Source organism: Orbicella franksi, chromosome 3 (genome assembly GCF_964199315.1).
Source record: "Orbicella franksi chromosome 3, jaOrbFran1.1, whole genome shotgun sequence".
Lineage (NCBI taxonomy): Eukaryota > Metazoa > Cnidaria > Anthozoa > Scleractinia > Merulinidae > Orbicella > Orbicella franksi.
Window position 1 is genome coordinate 16051175 of NC_138147.1, and position 15837 is coordinate 16067011.

At 38.2% G+C, this 15837-nt stretch overlaps 1 protein-coding gene across 1 annotated transcript; it reads left to right on the plus strand.

Moving 5' to 3' along the window:
* The first annotated feature begins 3014 nt into the window (after nucleotides 1-3014).
* On the plus strand, nucleotides 3015-8068 carry LOC145481541 (uncharacterized). The gene is made up of 4 exons (XM_081460033.1): nucleotides 3015-3121; nucleotides 5109-5198; nucleotides 5936-6016; nucleotides 7127-8068. The coding sequence occupies exons 1-4, from the start codon at nucleotides 3063-3065 to the stop codon at nucleotides 7302-7304; spliced, it is 408 nt and encodes a 135-aa protein (XP_081316159.1). The 5' UTR covers nucleotides 3015-3062; the 3' UTR covers nucleotides 7305-8068.
* The last annotated feature ends 7769 nt before the right edge of the window (nucleotides 8069-15837 follow it).

A 15837-nucleotide genomic window follows, 5' to 3' on the forward strand; every position in this document is an offset into this window, starting at 1 on the left:
CTGTCCAAAGATGTTAGCTTCTTTTTTGTTTAATATCCTGGAAACAAGAGGCGATAAATTGTCAGCTCTAATTGATTTTACTCCCATGTAAAAAACAAAAGTGTTAAGTTACCATTTGTAACTAAAAATAGTAACATCTCGTTTTGTTTGTTCAAACATTTCATGGGAACAAGTCGTGACGATTCGTCAGCTCTAATTGAATTTACTCCTTGTGAAAAACAAAAGTATCAAGTTACCCTTTGTAACTAAAAATAAAAATATCTCGTGTCATTTGCATACGACTAACTCATGAACTGCTTCAAAAGTGAAAACTCATCTCGTTCATATATAACTAGCCACCATTACACTGAAAAACGCACTATAAAACAACCCAATGTATGTATGTAACTGTCACCCTCCCCTCCAAACCGGACTAAAAATCAGAAACCGGCAAAATACACATCAGTCTTTATTTTTCAATTACCAAAGTCCTTGTGTTTAATACAATAAAACGCTCAAGATTTCATATACAGTGTACCTCACGATAGTTATCTTGAACAAAAACAATTTTCTTTTTCTTCTACTACAATTCGTGCTGGCGAAAACCGAAAACCCTGATAACATTGAAGAGAAACGATTTAGTTTCATTTAAAATGTATCTTCTCATTCCAGTAGAAAACAATAACCATCATAATTGTAAAATCGTCACAGAATAATATCTTTTTGCTCTGTAAACCAAATTAATCTTAGTCTCTTCCCTTTTCACATTGAAACTCATCAATGGATGCTGAAATTAACGACAGGCCCGGAACACTCATTACGAACTCTGCAGCAATATTTAGGTTTCAATACAACACGCAAACGATTTGAACCTTGTCGCAACCTCTTCACATTCCCAGTAGTGCATTCCGCCCCCCTAAAATACAATTGTTCCCATCACAGAAACCACATCAACTTTTTTTTCATTCACATCTTAAACCTAGTACTAGAGCGGCTAAGACTCATTTAATTCAAAACCTTATCTAATGGGAAAAGCTCAGCGTTCATCGCATGCTCCGGCGCAGTTATATGCCAAACACTATGTTTCTTTGACTGAATATCCAGTTGCAAATGATTATCAAACCCGCCCACAAATCTTCAGCCCAACCCACAGAAGATGTCAAAGTAAGCCCAATTTAAGAATACTTCCTCCTCTTTTATAGAAGAATACATATGGCCGTTCTGAACGGTACCGGGATCAAATCTTCTCACATACCATTTACTTTTACAGCAAGAAATTTGATTGGCTGTTTATAGTAGATCCAATCTGATTGATGTGACATACATACATCTCTCACTCACTTCACTCACTCAGTCACTCAGTCACTCACTCACTCACTCACTCACTCACCCATTGACCCGTCCATAACATACCCGACGCGCCGACGAAGAGGTTTTTTTTTTTTCCAAAAAAATAACCCCAAAATAGCACAAAATATGATACTTTTTGCTGAATAGAACATCAGCAACTGATTACAGATACATTTTTCTAGCTACAGGTCCAAAAACACTAGGAGCCAGGTGGGTCAGTTACGAAAATTGGGCAGAGCGAGACCAGATAGAATTTTGATGGGGGGTCGGGTGAAGAGATAATTCCGAGAATAAGAGTGAGTATTACAGTGTAATTCTAAACCGCATAACTGTTCTTCGCAGAGTGTTTGGAAAGAATCAAACTTAAGGTCAATCCTCACATTTGCATTGCGCATCGTCACTGCGCATAATTTATGGCGTTATTAGCCCGCGCTCGTGCACGCGCATATTGAAAACTTGACGGATTTGCCTTGATATTGAGCTCTGTTAGTTGAAAAATGGCTCTAGTTCCCCAACGAGCATGGGCACACCAATTTTTTTTCCAGTCGTTGTAATCAACTAATCATAAGCTTTGCGTGAGAAAAGACTGATCTAATTTCTATTGCTGAAAATTGAATAAATAAGAAAAATAGCAAATACACTGTGGTCTTTTCTATTTTTCAGTCGGTAACCACGTCAAGAAATTTGGTTCAAATTTTTAATCAAAGATTTAGCTTTCTGTCTGAATCAAACTTACACGTTTATTTGTGGTCCGACACAATGTATTGACTGTGGTTTAATGCGTGTTCTTATGAGTCCGGGCTTACAAAGATGTTACAATTACTGGGACTGCGTTCTTATAATAAGCATTAAATAATGCAAAAATGGGGCATTTTCAATGCCTCACTGCTCCTTAATGAGCATGGGCACCCCCCTTTTTTATTTCAAAATTGAAGTTATCATATGACAAATATTCAGTGGACAAAGTTTGAACAAAAATCTATTGTCACTTTTATTTCAGAGGAATTACCTTAAACTTCACTGTAAACTCAAAACCCAGGGCAAATGAATTTAAAACAACACCACTTATTTCTGTATCACTGTTTGGATCACCTCCATAACATACCCGACGCGCCGACGAAGAGGTTTTTTTTTTTTCCAAAAAAATAACCCAAAAATAGCACAAAATATGATACTTTTTGCTGAATAGAACATCAGCAACTGATTACAGATACATTTTTCTAGCTACAGGTCCAAAAACACGAGGAGCCAGGTGGGTCGGTTAGGAAAATTGGGCAGAGCGAGACCAGATAGAATTTTGATGGGGGGTCGGGTGAAGAGATAATTCCGAGAATAAGAGTGAGTATTACAGTATAATTCTAAACCGCATAACTGTTCTTCGCAGAGTGTTTGGAAAGAATCAAACTTAAACTTCACTGTAAACTCAAAACCCAGGGCAAATGAATTTGAAACAACACCACTTATTTCTGTATCACTGTTTGGATCACCTCAATGCCGAGTGACAACATTTTAGTGCATTTAAGGTTTGTTACGAGTCAGGTGTGTTTTTAGCCTCGATGCAAATGTTCTTCTTGCGTCAGGCGCATGCGTAAGATATTTTGAACATGACACTGTTTCTAAATTTAAGAGTTATATCATTGAACTACCCTCTAACATAAAACGGAGTCGAAGACACACCTGAGAAATACAGCTCCGTTGAAAGTAGCGTGTTTAACTTTAAAGCGGAATCCGACATGGGCAATTATTGCAGTGTATGTGAAGAAAAAGTGGCGAGCGGAAAATACTGCGACAGGTTTGTACATTGACAGTTCTTCCTTCCTTGAAACCGCTAGACTTGTCTTGCCGATGTCATTTCCTCCGCAGGTATAATTTTCAGGACAAAAGAAACCTCCAAACTAACCAATACACGGATTTAACTAAGTTGAAGGTAGAAAACTGCCCGTTTTGCTGACAGCTCAACGAAGAAGCTTTCTATAAAACACTCCCTTCATGGATCACTGATCATGCAGACCCAAGATCCTGCAATTTCAATGTGGCACATAGCGGCCATGTTGTCTTCTTGAAACTGAGTCTTTTTTGTTGTCTAGGTCTCTTAGGCCAACAATCTGCCGTAGGCTTGAATTCTATTTCAAGTAAATGGTCCCTTTTACAGTTTGAGGTCTAGGAACTGCTATGTTTTCCTGACGTCGAACTTTGTTCCATTGAAAATACGCACTAGCAGGAGGTAGTCTGTTTCTGTATTGTTTATCGAGGCGACAAAAAAATGTTTTAGACTTATCATCCTTGCCCTAAAGCGACAGAGAAAAAGAGAACAACTACTCCAGATCACTACAACTACAGATTCAAGTTTTGCGGCAGTATCCTACAGGGCTGTATAGAACTATGGCTGATCGAGTTGAAAATTTGGAAGTGTTTTCAGATCACTCAATCGTATCAATCGTAGACATATCCCTGCAAGGGTTCGAGAGAAGGAACCGTAACGTATGAGTCCTAACAGAGACAAGTTTCCAGTGGCCAGATATTATATAAATCGCTTGCATCTGCTTTGCAAGTTACACGACGGTTAATTCTGATTTGAAATGATTTACGCTGGTCAGAAAAAGATTGTAGTCTTGCTAATTTTTTCTGTGTAAACAAAACTAGTAGCTGACGCAATTCTCGGAAATGTTGCGAAACTGGGAATACGAAAGTCCTTCTAGAAGACTAAAATAGGAATGGTTCTTGTGAAAAATTTTGCAATTGGTTGGTTTTGTTGCCAGGAGCAAGATTTGCACCGAATGATATGTTTTCAATTCTAAACCAAAACGTTTCGACTAGTCCGAACGTATCAAAAGAGAGTCGAGGGAAGGTCAGGATCACTAGATCCTTTCAAATTCTGTGAAAATGTAAGACCGTCGTTTCCACACTTTGTGTCACAAGACTTCGTTTAGAGTCTCTGTCATGATAACAAAAATAAAACCTCATCTCGATCTAAGAGAAATTTTACAGATAAATAGCGGTAACTGTATCTAAACAGTTCTTACGGTATGTTGCATTTGATGGTATAAAAAAGATAATTTGTCTGCCGCGTAACGGCTGTCGTCAGTCACGAGCTTTTCTCAAATATTCCCCAAAGTTTTAAAGGAAACAGACCTCCTTAACCTCTATTTAACTTCATCGATGCAATTTTCTGCCCCAAACTCAAAAACCTGGGCATTATTTGGCACTCGGCGAAGCAAAATTTCTTATAACGAAGACAAAGGCAAAGGGTACAATTTCTGGGAAAAGTGGTCATAGAGAGACGAGATGGCAAACATGCCAAAGATTACTGTATAACCTAAGTCGCATGGCATCTTCGAATCTTCGTGGAGTGTCTAGAAAGAATTAACTTCTAGGCACACATAAATTAGAACCAAATTTGTCAAAACTTCTCTGCTAACTACCCCTGGGTCTGTGAGAATCACAGTTAGAGTCATAGAAAATTAAAGTGACATTGCATAAATCCTTGATCTTCGTTATCAAACTTTGCGAATCCGATCTTAGCCGTTTAAAAATGAGGAAAATTTCCTATTATTTTGAGGAATAAAAAGATGCTTTGATGTAGAAAGGGATCAGAGTATCTATTCTCTCACGAATCAATCATTAGGAAGAAAGACTGAAATGATGGCTGTTAAAGTTTGTGAACTGCAAATAAACAGAATATTTCCTTATAAAAACAGCATTAAACAGTCGAAAAAGTTCTGGCATATTCACATTCAGCGTTGATCGATCTTTTAAAAAAATTCAGTTACATTTTTCAGGTGTTATAAGCGAAAGTACCCTTCCTGTGGCGGCTGTGGACGGCCCTTGCAAGATAATGAGGAGAGAGTTTGTGGCTATCACAAGTTTCCGTAAGTCAATTTGCATCCTCTTAGATTACTCGGAAAAATCTAGTGTTCTATTTTTCGACATTTTACTGTCGGTGTTGTAACCTGTTATCTCGGTATTGAAGAAATATAGCATGTGTCCTTTCCAAGCAAGGTTAATGATTAAGCAGTCCAACTAAATTGTCGAAACTAAGTTACGTTCAAGGTATATATATTATTTGACTGCAATGAATGGTCGCTAAAAGAGTGTACAATTTGGACAAAATACCTGCATGAATACCAGGTTCCTAATATTATTAGCAAAAGCTTAATGCTGGACAATTTCATTTGATCCAAATTGGGTAACTTTCTTTACTCATTTTAACCTGTCAAGTATCGTAATGGAATTTTTTTGTAGTCTGCGGTTGAAACAATTTCCGCTTCTTTAAAAAGCCCTTGTTTGAAGCAACTTATGTGAGGGTCTTGGTGTCTCGGTGGGGTTTGAACGAATAGGTGAGAATTTGTAAATATTAAAAGTTAAAAACCTGCAGTGTTTTTGAACTGATAGCTGACATCTGAGAAATGGGCAGAGAAATGAGCAGAACGCTTAATTTATAGCTGAGAAATCTGCCAAAATTAAACTGATATCGAGACCCTCGCTCCCTCATTCGAACCGATGACACTGACTGTATGAACTGTATAGGTAAAAGAAAAATATATTCCACGCTTTTTATTAATTGCCAGCGTTTAATCGTTTTTTGTCTTTTTTGTTTCAATTTCAGATGCTACAGCCAATCGTCCGGGCAGTGCTGCCAATGTAATGCTCCAATCGACTGTAGCTTGAAAGGAGCATACTGCAGGAAGTATGCAAAATTATAGATACAAGCAAGCAACAATTTCTTGAAATATGCTATTTCTACGTCACTGGAGCAATTTTCGAAATATTCAAATTCCTACTGCAATATGAGTTCTAAACTAATTCACAGAATCGTACTAACTAGGAAAGAACTATTCATATTCGGCATCAAAACTGACGACGAATACTTGTATTGTGGAGATAAGGACTCTATTGAAATCACGTTCATTGAATGCCCGTTTACGAGGTCCTTTGCAAAAAATGTTATACAATGGCTTAATGAAGCGAACTGTTGTCAGTTCTTCTCTACCACTAAGGAACTCTTGTTCGGTATTATTCCTAGCTCCAAAGAAACAAAACCAGTCAATAAATAGAGGATATTACACGGTGGCGAGAAGATATGAATTTTATGTTCGAGTGGCAAGAACATAAAATTCATATCTTCGAGCCAACGTGTAATGTTCTTTTTATTATATGGAGAAACCAATTCAACAAAAGCAAAAGGCGGGAATCGTGACTTCATTGAACGATACGACACTCACAAAGGTGACATACGGAAAATACGCCATTCGGGTCCCGGATGAAGTGGCGTATGGAACCTACGAGTGGTTTAGTTCCCAGTAAAACACTCTTCTCCATAGAATAAATTTAACTACACTACCCTATGATGTATCTCTGCGCCATTACATATATTCAAACAAAATCAATAGTAAGGGCATTTACATGCGCGAATTCATTAATAAATTATCTCTTAAGTACAATCTGAAAATATCCATTAATTGAAGCAAATATTTAAAATAAATATTAAGTGACGAAAAGACTCCTCTGATATAGGGATAGTAACAACCTTTCGAATTCCCCTGCATCCTGACCATCTCTGTACTATTTAGATGTTAAGGTATCGTAAGTAATGCACAGTGTAGAGTGACAGTAAACGGGTAATGTTGTAAGTAATGTTAGTACAGTAAGTTGCATTAGTATTGTAAGAATTGTAGCTGTTGCATGACGATCAAAAAGAACGAAATAAGTTCTAGAACTTCAGATACGATTTACTACGTCGTCTACTGCGATTCCACTGCCTGTGTTTGAACTAAAACAGTTTTTATTTTGTTTGCAGTTGTTACGATGTCCTGTACCCCCCTCCTCCGAGGGTTCGAGGGACATACAAGGGTTGTGAGATGACCTTGTATCTGAGGGATGATGAGTTCAATTCCCAGCTGCAGCCTCTGGCATATGCCTTTGGCAGAGGATTGAGTGATGGAGGACAGCAGCGCTATTACCTCAAGGACTCTTAGTTTTCATAAGCTTTGGCTCCCTGGTTAGTTAGAAACATTTAGAGTCAAACAAACCAAAATACTTTCTGTAGCACCCTAGTCATGGCATAAAAATACATGTTTTAATGGAGAGGTTTTAGTTTGGGTTTTGCATGTAATTTGCAGTTGCTTTGGTTTTGCACTATCACGGTAAGCCATTGGCTAAAGTTTTCCCGCGTTTCGCGCTGTCTACGTTTTAGTTGCTTCGAGTTTTGATTGGTTTACTCACTGCCGGGATTGTCTGTGTCCTTTGTAACTGACCAGAATCATTTCCTCGGTTTTGGTCTTTCGACACATAACACAACAGATCATAGGATGGATTTTATGGTTGGTACATGCAGCTTATATAAGTTTTCTCTGGACTTGTTTTTCCTTATGTAAGTTATGTTAAGCTAAAGCATTGGTTGCAATACAGTAGTCTAAAATCTAGTTGTTTTAGTTTAGTATTAGACAAACAGGAAAAAGCACCCTCTGACGGAATTTAACCTGTATTATAATGTTAGTTGATACATCGTGTCTTAGATTTTTGAAGAATAGATTGAAAGGAACTGCTCATTAAATGTTTGGGAGCCAATACAAGAAAGTCTGGTTTATTACTTTTGTAAAGGAAATCTTGTCAATGTTGCGTCACTGCGGAATGAGAAACTTAACTTTTATCACCAAGTGTTAAGAAAGGCTAAGTCTTACTCAGGCCAGCTGATCCAGACCGTCGGTTTATCCCAGTCTCACATGAAGCGGCTTGAAGAATTTCTATTACCCCCTGGTTGGAATGCTGGTCCATTTATACACCTAGGTGAAGGGAGGCACTGTGAGAGCGAAGTGGTTTTCCAAAGAACACAACACAGCACAGTGACTTCGGTCTGGGCTCCAACCCAGACCACTCAAACCGGAGTCCTGCGCAAAAACCATTGGGCCATGGCGTCTCCATCCAAGTTTGAAGTAAGATATCAAACAGCAGAGACATTGTTTCATCAGGATATCCAAACACCGAGAAGAGAGTTGAAAATACGATGCGCAGCGGAATATTTTTTGACGAAATTCGAGGTGTTTGGATAGCCGATGAAACACTGTGTCGAGTGTTTGATATATCTTCTCAATCGAAAAAAAAACTGAGGAGTAAAGGGAGAGGTAAAATCGTCAAACCTTCTCCACGGTTGTGATTTTCTTTGTTTTAATTTGATGAATCATTAATGATTTGAGAAGTAACAAACATAAATCGATGAAAGGCCCTTCACGTCAAGCGCGCCAAAACAGAAATAAAAATCTCCCATTGTGCTTTAATCGTTAATATCTAACGAAATCATTCTGAAGTTTATTTTGGCTTTCTTTTACCTATGAAACCCATTTTCGAACGTCCCAAGCGAAAATAAAAGATGTACGAAATGAAAGGCGCGAGCCTCGCAGAACGGCGAGTTATAATTCTACCATACCGCTTTTTCGGAGCATCATTTCCCACCCAGGGAAAACACGTTAAAAACGTTTGCCTGGGTTTTGTTTAACTGTCAAGCCCTGAAAAACAGGGCTTCCACGGAGTCGAGGTGGCATGTACAGGGCATGGGTTTCCGTCACTTTCGAGGGTAATTAAGGCTGGTTTTCACTGGCGTCGGAGTCGGAGTCGGAGTCGGGGTCATAAGAGCGCTTTGACGTAGCGGTGAAAATAGAAAATCGGAGTCGTAAGCTTCTACTTCCGACTCCGAAAATCTAGTTTTCACTAGACCGTAAGCGTAAAAGTCATAAGCGGAATCGGTATTCTGCTTCCGATTACGGCGCCTTGATTTTCACCAGATCGTATCTACGCTCTACGCTTCTGATTACGACTCCGAATACGACTCCGTCGCTAGTGAAAACCAGTCTTTAGGCTCGATCAGAAGCCACTGTTCCGTAAAGGGACTCGCGAGGACCCTCGGGACTTCATTAATCCCCACTTGACGGAAAATTGAATGGAGCCTGCATAATTCATGGATAAGAGGTCAAAAATTGAGCGTTAAAAATGATTGAAAGAATGATGTGTTTCTTAGGCCTAAACATACGCCTGTTCAAATTGCGGAAACGCTGGCAACATTTCTTCGTCTTTATGAAGCTGTAACAACTGACAATAAAAAGAAAGACAACTTCAAGGAGAAATTCAAAGAAGAAATACTGAAGTGTACCTTTGTTTTGTTAAGTTTTTTTTTTTTTTGCATAGTATTATGCATATTACTACTGTTGCTCAATTGCCACCCCAAACCTTGTTTTGATGCAACCCTTCGTTAAATGTTGATAAAGATATAATTTTTTTTTATTTTTGTATAACTCGTAGGCTTGCATATATACATTATATTGCTTTATATTTACCCTCGGATTTCAGAGTAGCTTATGCAGCTAATATCTCCGAGCATTTAACCATCAGATGAGTGATAAACCACCACGCCGACAACTACTTCCCCTACTCTTTTCGAACAGTGTGTGGGTTCTTTTACGTCCCACAGAATTAATTGTGAAGAGTTGTGAGACGGGGCCTACGGTTTATCGTCCTTATCCGAGAAGACTAGAAAGTCTAACCATTTGCAGATATTATTACAAAGGCAGCACTTGGACCACGAAAGGCTTGGACTACGAAATCGATGCTTGGGATCAAATGAACAAGTCGGAGGTAACAATGCACAAGGGTTGTGTTGTTGGTTCTTACTTAAATTGACTAGAAACTGGTATGTGGTTTTTCTTTCAATCCTATTTCTATAAAACTCGCTTTTAGAATTTGCTTAGGTGGGAAGGAATCCTAAGGATATGGTTGAGTGCTTGCTCAGTAATGTACTTCAACCACATTTTACTCCCAAGTCTTGGTATGACATTTTGTTTTGCAAAAAGCTTTTGCTAAGATATTTTCAGGGATTTTGCGTGATTTTACCCCGATTGTCAACCTCTTATTTAGTTTTGCTAATAACAATGTAAAATAGTCATAAAGCCCTTCGAAACAATGTTATCCTTGCGTCGCTGAGAAGCCTTAATAAATGTACGGTACGTGCTTATTCATAACTATTTGCAAGCGGTGCAAGCTGTTCAAAGAGGCTGTCATCTCTAGAGTAATAGTTAAATTCGGCTCCCTGGTACTTGACATTCAATTTAAGAGGACACGGATTTTTAAATTTGTAGCAATCCTATTAGAGCTCTTGTCAATATTATTAGGAAACTTAAGCAACGACGACGCCGATGGCGAAGATGACGCCTAGTCAAAAAAGAAGTTATATTTTACCAGCGACATTCGCGATTGTCTAAATCTGTTCAGTACGCCAATGCCTTAAAAAACGTGCTCAGGCTAAATGTCCAATTGCGATTGCAAATACGAAAAATTAGCCGTCGTGTTCCTCAGACTACACAGAAATTGGTAATTTCAGACTACGGCTACGAAATGTACAAAGATTTATGACGCACGTGCACAGCTATTGTTTTGCTCATTAAACCTCTTGTTTGGTGACGTTTTCGTTGCCGTCGTAGTCGTGGTTTGCTTAAGTTCCCTATTATCGCCAAGTTAACCTGGAGGTTGGAAGGGGAAAACTTAAAAGTAATTTACATTGTTTTGTATCCCGATGGAATATCAAGTTACCCTCGGCTCAAAATATTAATATTGAGCGAACTTAAACCCACTGTATAGAAGGAGAAAAGGTAATGTGAATGCACATTATCCCTTTCAAGACAAGCGGTGCATTCGCTTATAATGTCCGTTCATAATAATGATGATGATGATGATGATGATGACGACGATAACTTTATTAATGTGTCGAGATGTTTAGCCGAGGGATAACCCTCTACTAAAAGAGGACACCTACCTAAAAAGAAATTACAAAATCTAAGAATAGTCAGGATTCCAAGGACTCCAATTCGTACTTGCGAATGACCAAAAGTGCTTTGAAGTTCAAAGGATGGATAATGTTACTTACTGGAAAAAATCATTATATTGTGAATAACTATTGACAAAAAAACTACGTTATCCAATGCATAGTGGTTTATTCGGCGGGCCTGCTGGATAAGAGGTCAGAAAAGGGCTAAATAGAGGCTTGATGCTACTATGATAACATTTTTGCACTTGAATGTTTAGATGTATCGCATAAAATTCCACCAAGGATAAAAACGGCGTTTACCGTTTCTAAAAATCTACTTTAATTCTGGAGTTATTTGAGTTTTAAAAATTTTTAAAATATGCAAACGAGAGGAGTGATGACGCCATACACTCAGCTCATTATCACATCAAGCTATCTCGGTCAATTTGCAGCAAAGACCATTGAAACTTGGTAGGCTAATACTTCTGAAGGAAATACACCATCGGCTGTAAAAAAGTTATTTTCTCAAGGAAACTCACTCTTTTCCAGTTCCCTTCAATCGGGTTCCAACATTTTAGTGACTTTTAGCTCGAAAAACGTTAAAAAAAGCCCAGAACTCGACCTAACATATTTATGTATTTGCTGGATAGGGCAAATGAGGAACAATTGGCAAATATGAAAATGGAACCCCAAAGTTGGCCAGAAGACCCTTTTGATATCGGAGAGATCTGGAATCCAGTATGTTGCCATGGTAACAAAACTGTTAAGCTCATATCGTCGGGTACATCTAATGATCTTACTGCAAAGAGACAAACAGTTCTGATACAAATTGGCTAAGATGTGTTTTCGTCTCATTTGATCAAAATTTAAGGCGTCATCATTTGGCTAATTTGAATATTTTAAAACTTGAATATCTCTGGAATAAAAAGAGGAATTAGAAACAGTAAACAGCATTTCACTTCTCGTACAGAGAGCTTGTTTATATTTTAAACTGGGCTAGATAGGAAAGATGCGAATTTCATCATAGTTGTACTACCTACTGCTTTTGTATGGGCCATAAGCACTTTAACGAGAAGAACGAGAAGAAGACGTCATGTTGTTCTTGTCGTTATTCCAACACATTCCTTGCCTCGGCGACCCAAATTTCCCGTAGTATATATTTACATATTAAAAAATAGTAAAAAATCATATTTGATAGTGTCTGAATGACGTCATACAAGTGTTATTGGACATGTTGGAGGACTAACATACCTTTAAATGATTCGATCGAGCAGCCTCCTTACAAGTATTCCCCTTTGAATGAGTGTTTTGTTAATGAATGCCCCTATTTCAATAACTAATTGATATTACACTGTAAACCTTTTTCGGTGCCGGTCTGCACTGAGAAGGAGTAGTCCGTCCTCCAACGTGGCGGATGTAAAGTTCGTGGACAACATTGTTCCGTTGTGGATGGCCACGCAGAAAAAGTTGTTCTCGACTATTTAAAATGCTTCATGAATCACTTACGGATATTTGAGGCAACTGCTTATCGTCTCTTGGCCTTCATGTACAGCGGTCGCAAAAGGGAAACTCACGCTGATAACATCTGCAATAAATAAGCAGCAACGTTAGATTCTGCTCTCCTTGGCTGCAAATTTGCGCAAAGCCCAGTTACCGCTATACAGGACGACTCAAATAATGCAACAAATCGAGTACTCGTCTGTGGTCTATAAAAGAATGGCCATAAAATAACCCCAGCTAGTTTATTCTCCTTCAAACAGACGAATGAAAAGAGATGGGATTCCTGTTTATTCCTTGGGGAAACTTGAAATAGATTCTGTACCTCGTGGAAGAGGCAAAAGAACACTGAAGGCCCTCAAACGCACCTATTCAGGATGCCCACCTTGTTTGTAGAAACCTGTAGTCCACTAAAGCTCTTATCAAGTTATCAATGGATAACGAGTGTGAATATCTTTCATTCCCGATAAATGATTGTTGCCGAGATTCAACTGAACGACATAAACAGATAGTAAAGGTCGTGGAGGGTATTATTTAGAGCAAAGAGAGCCTCCCACAGTTTAATATGCTTACCTTAGGCAATAAGGCTTCCAGGATCCTTCGCTACCTCAAAGTTTTACGCACGAAGGAACGTTTACCATGTTGGCAAACTAATGTATCTCAAAATTGCGGTGGATTACCATCCAGAAAAAGCTCCAAGGAAGCTTCGTTTGACTAGGGGATTTCATTGAAACCTTAGATTATAACCTAATCAAAGGACTCTGTAGAATATTTGACCGTTTTGCATTGCGCACCTCCTTTCTTACAGTGATAGCGTCACGGTGTTGTTCTTTAATGGCATAGTGTTACTGGTAAAATAAACTTAAATTTCTTTCACATGCGGCTAAATATGTAACATAGGCACGCAAGGCGTGCAAGAGTTATTTTTTTTGTGACTTAAAAGCCCTGGAGGTAGCAGTACTCGGTGGACACTTAACAGTTATGATAAGGATAACTCATTCGCGTATACCGGTCCCGGATTCCATTCAATGGCATTATATAGAGTTTAATGTTTTTGTACAACCTTTGATGATTGTTGTCCCTAAATATTTCACAACGATTCTTAAAAACAACTCTTTTCCTTCTTTTTCTCCTTTTTAGCTGATATCCCAACGAAATGCTTAATAAAGCAGACATGCTCTTTTCTAATACTACTTTGTCTGAACTTGTAAAGTATAGACGACCTTGGAACAGCCCCAGTACTCTGTCAAATAAGCATCTTATCTTTCTATTTTTCTGTATAGCAATCTTAAGTTTGGAACAGATTCTTGAAGGTTCTCTACGTCTAAGCTTACGTCTTTCAGTCATTCATCCCTTTGCATCACCGTTACACACGAAAATACAATATTTCGATCTTAGACCTTTTAACTCATTTGCAAAGCATCTTGTTCCCTCTAAATAATTATTGTAATCGATCGAAGATATGAGCTTAGCGTTTACGCACAATCCTTCACTTGTTTCACATTTAGGAAAGACTGCTCTTTCCCTAAATTTCAATAAACTAACGCTTCGAATCTTTGTTGATACCTCTTTGCACACATACTCAGTTTGAACAACAGCATCTGTAGCTTTACCAATATCCACGTCTTTCTGATCTACAATCGTTTCTCTGCCATCCTCTTTCTTTCATGCGACTACCATAGCAAACATCTTGTATGAAACCACACCTACCATACGAAATATTCCCAACCAAACTCGAGATAACGTATACGTAGGCCATGACGAGATCTCTTGCCATTTCTGCAACAGTTTGTAATAACCACAGAAGTAACTTCATGATAACACAGATAAGTACTTTCTACAATTTTCACTTTGGTCAGCAAAATTAGCCCGTCCAAAACGAAAGCTCGAATCACAATTTAGTGTTGGGCATTTTGCCGACAACGTGTGCGTTGTAAGCAGCTGAGCGTCACACAAACTACTTTTCATATGTAATTCTCCCTCGATATAACAATGTAAAAGGTAAAATCTCCAGATTAATATAGATAACATCCCATTTTCTAAGAGGCAATTTGATTCGTTATTTGATACAACCCACACTGCGATCGGTGTGACGCGCACAGGCTTGACTCCCTCACTCACTGACCACATAGCCCTTCCAGCCCCAAAGAGGAATTTGTGCATAGAAATACTTAAGTTAAGAGAAAATTTTCCTCATTTTATACGAGTCATAAGTTTACCTCTTACAGAACGCAACAACACTACTTCGCCAAAAATAGCAAGAAAGAGAAATAACCTCTCTGGCACTTTAAGTCTGATTAAATCTGATTTGGCGCCACGTAGTCTTCAAAGAACATTTGAACAGTTTTCATACTTTTTCACATTTAAAGAAAAGATCTCGGACTGAAACGAATGTCATAAAATGCCCATGAATTAAAAATATTATACTGCTGCTGCAGAAATACAAAAACTGTCCAAAGATGTTAGCTTCTTTTTTGTTTAATATCCTGGAAACAAGAGGCGATAAATTGTCAGCTCTAATTGATTTTACTCCCATGTAAAAAACAAAAGTGTTAAGTTACCATTTGTAACTAAAAATAGTAACATCTCGTTTTGTTTGTTCAAACATTTCATGGGAACAAGTCGTGACGATTCGCCAGCTCTAATTGAATTTACTCCTTGTGAAAAACAAAAGTATCAAGCTACCCTTTGTAACTAAAAATAAAAATATGTCGTGTCGTTTGCATACCACTAACTCGTGAACTGCTTCAAAACTGAAAACTCATCTCGTTCATATATAACTAGCCACCATTACACTGAAAAACGCACTATAAAACAACCCTATGTATGTATGTAACTGTCACACTCCCCTCCAAACCGGACTAAAAATCACAAACCGGCAAAATACACATCAGTCTTTATTTTTCAATTACCAAAGTCCTTGTGTTTAATACAATAAAACGCTCAAGACTTCATATACAGTGTACCTCACGATAGCTATCTTGAACAAAAACAATTTTCTTTTTTCTTCTACTACAATTCGTGCTGGCGAAAACCGAAAACCCTGATAACATTGAAGAGGAACGACTCAGTTTCATTTAAAACGTATCTTCTCATTCCAGTAGTAAACAATAACCATTATAATTGTAAAATCGTCACAGAATAATCTTTTTTTGCTCTGTTAACCAAATTAATCTTAGTCTCTTCGCTTTTCACATTGACACTCATCAATGAATGCTGAA

Coding starts and splice junctions, on each gene's coding strand:
- LOC145481541 (XM_081460033.1), top strand. CDS start 3,063: ATGGGCAATTATTGCAGTGTATGTGAAGAAAAAGTGGCGAGCGGAAAA. Junction 5,199..5,935: donor TGTGGCTATCACAAGTTTCC/GTAAGTCAATTT, acceptor TTTCAATTTCAG/ATGCTACAGCCAATCGTCCG. Junction 6,017..7,126: donor AAAGGAGCATACTGCAGGAA/GTATGCAAAATT, acceptor TTTTGTTTGCAG/TTGTTACGATGTCCTGTACC.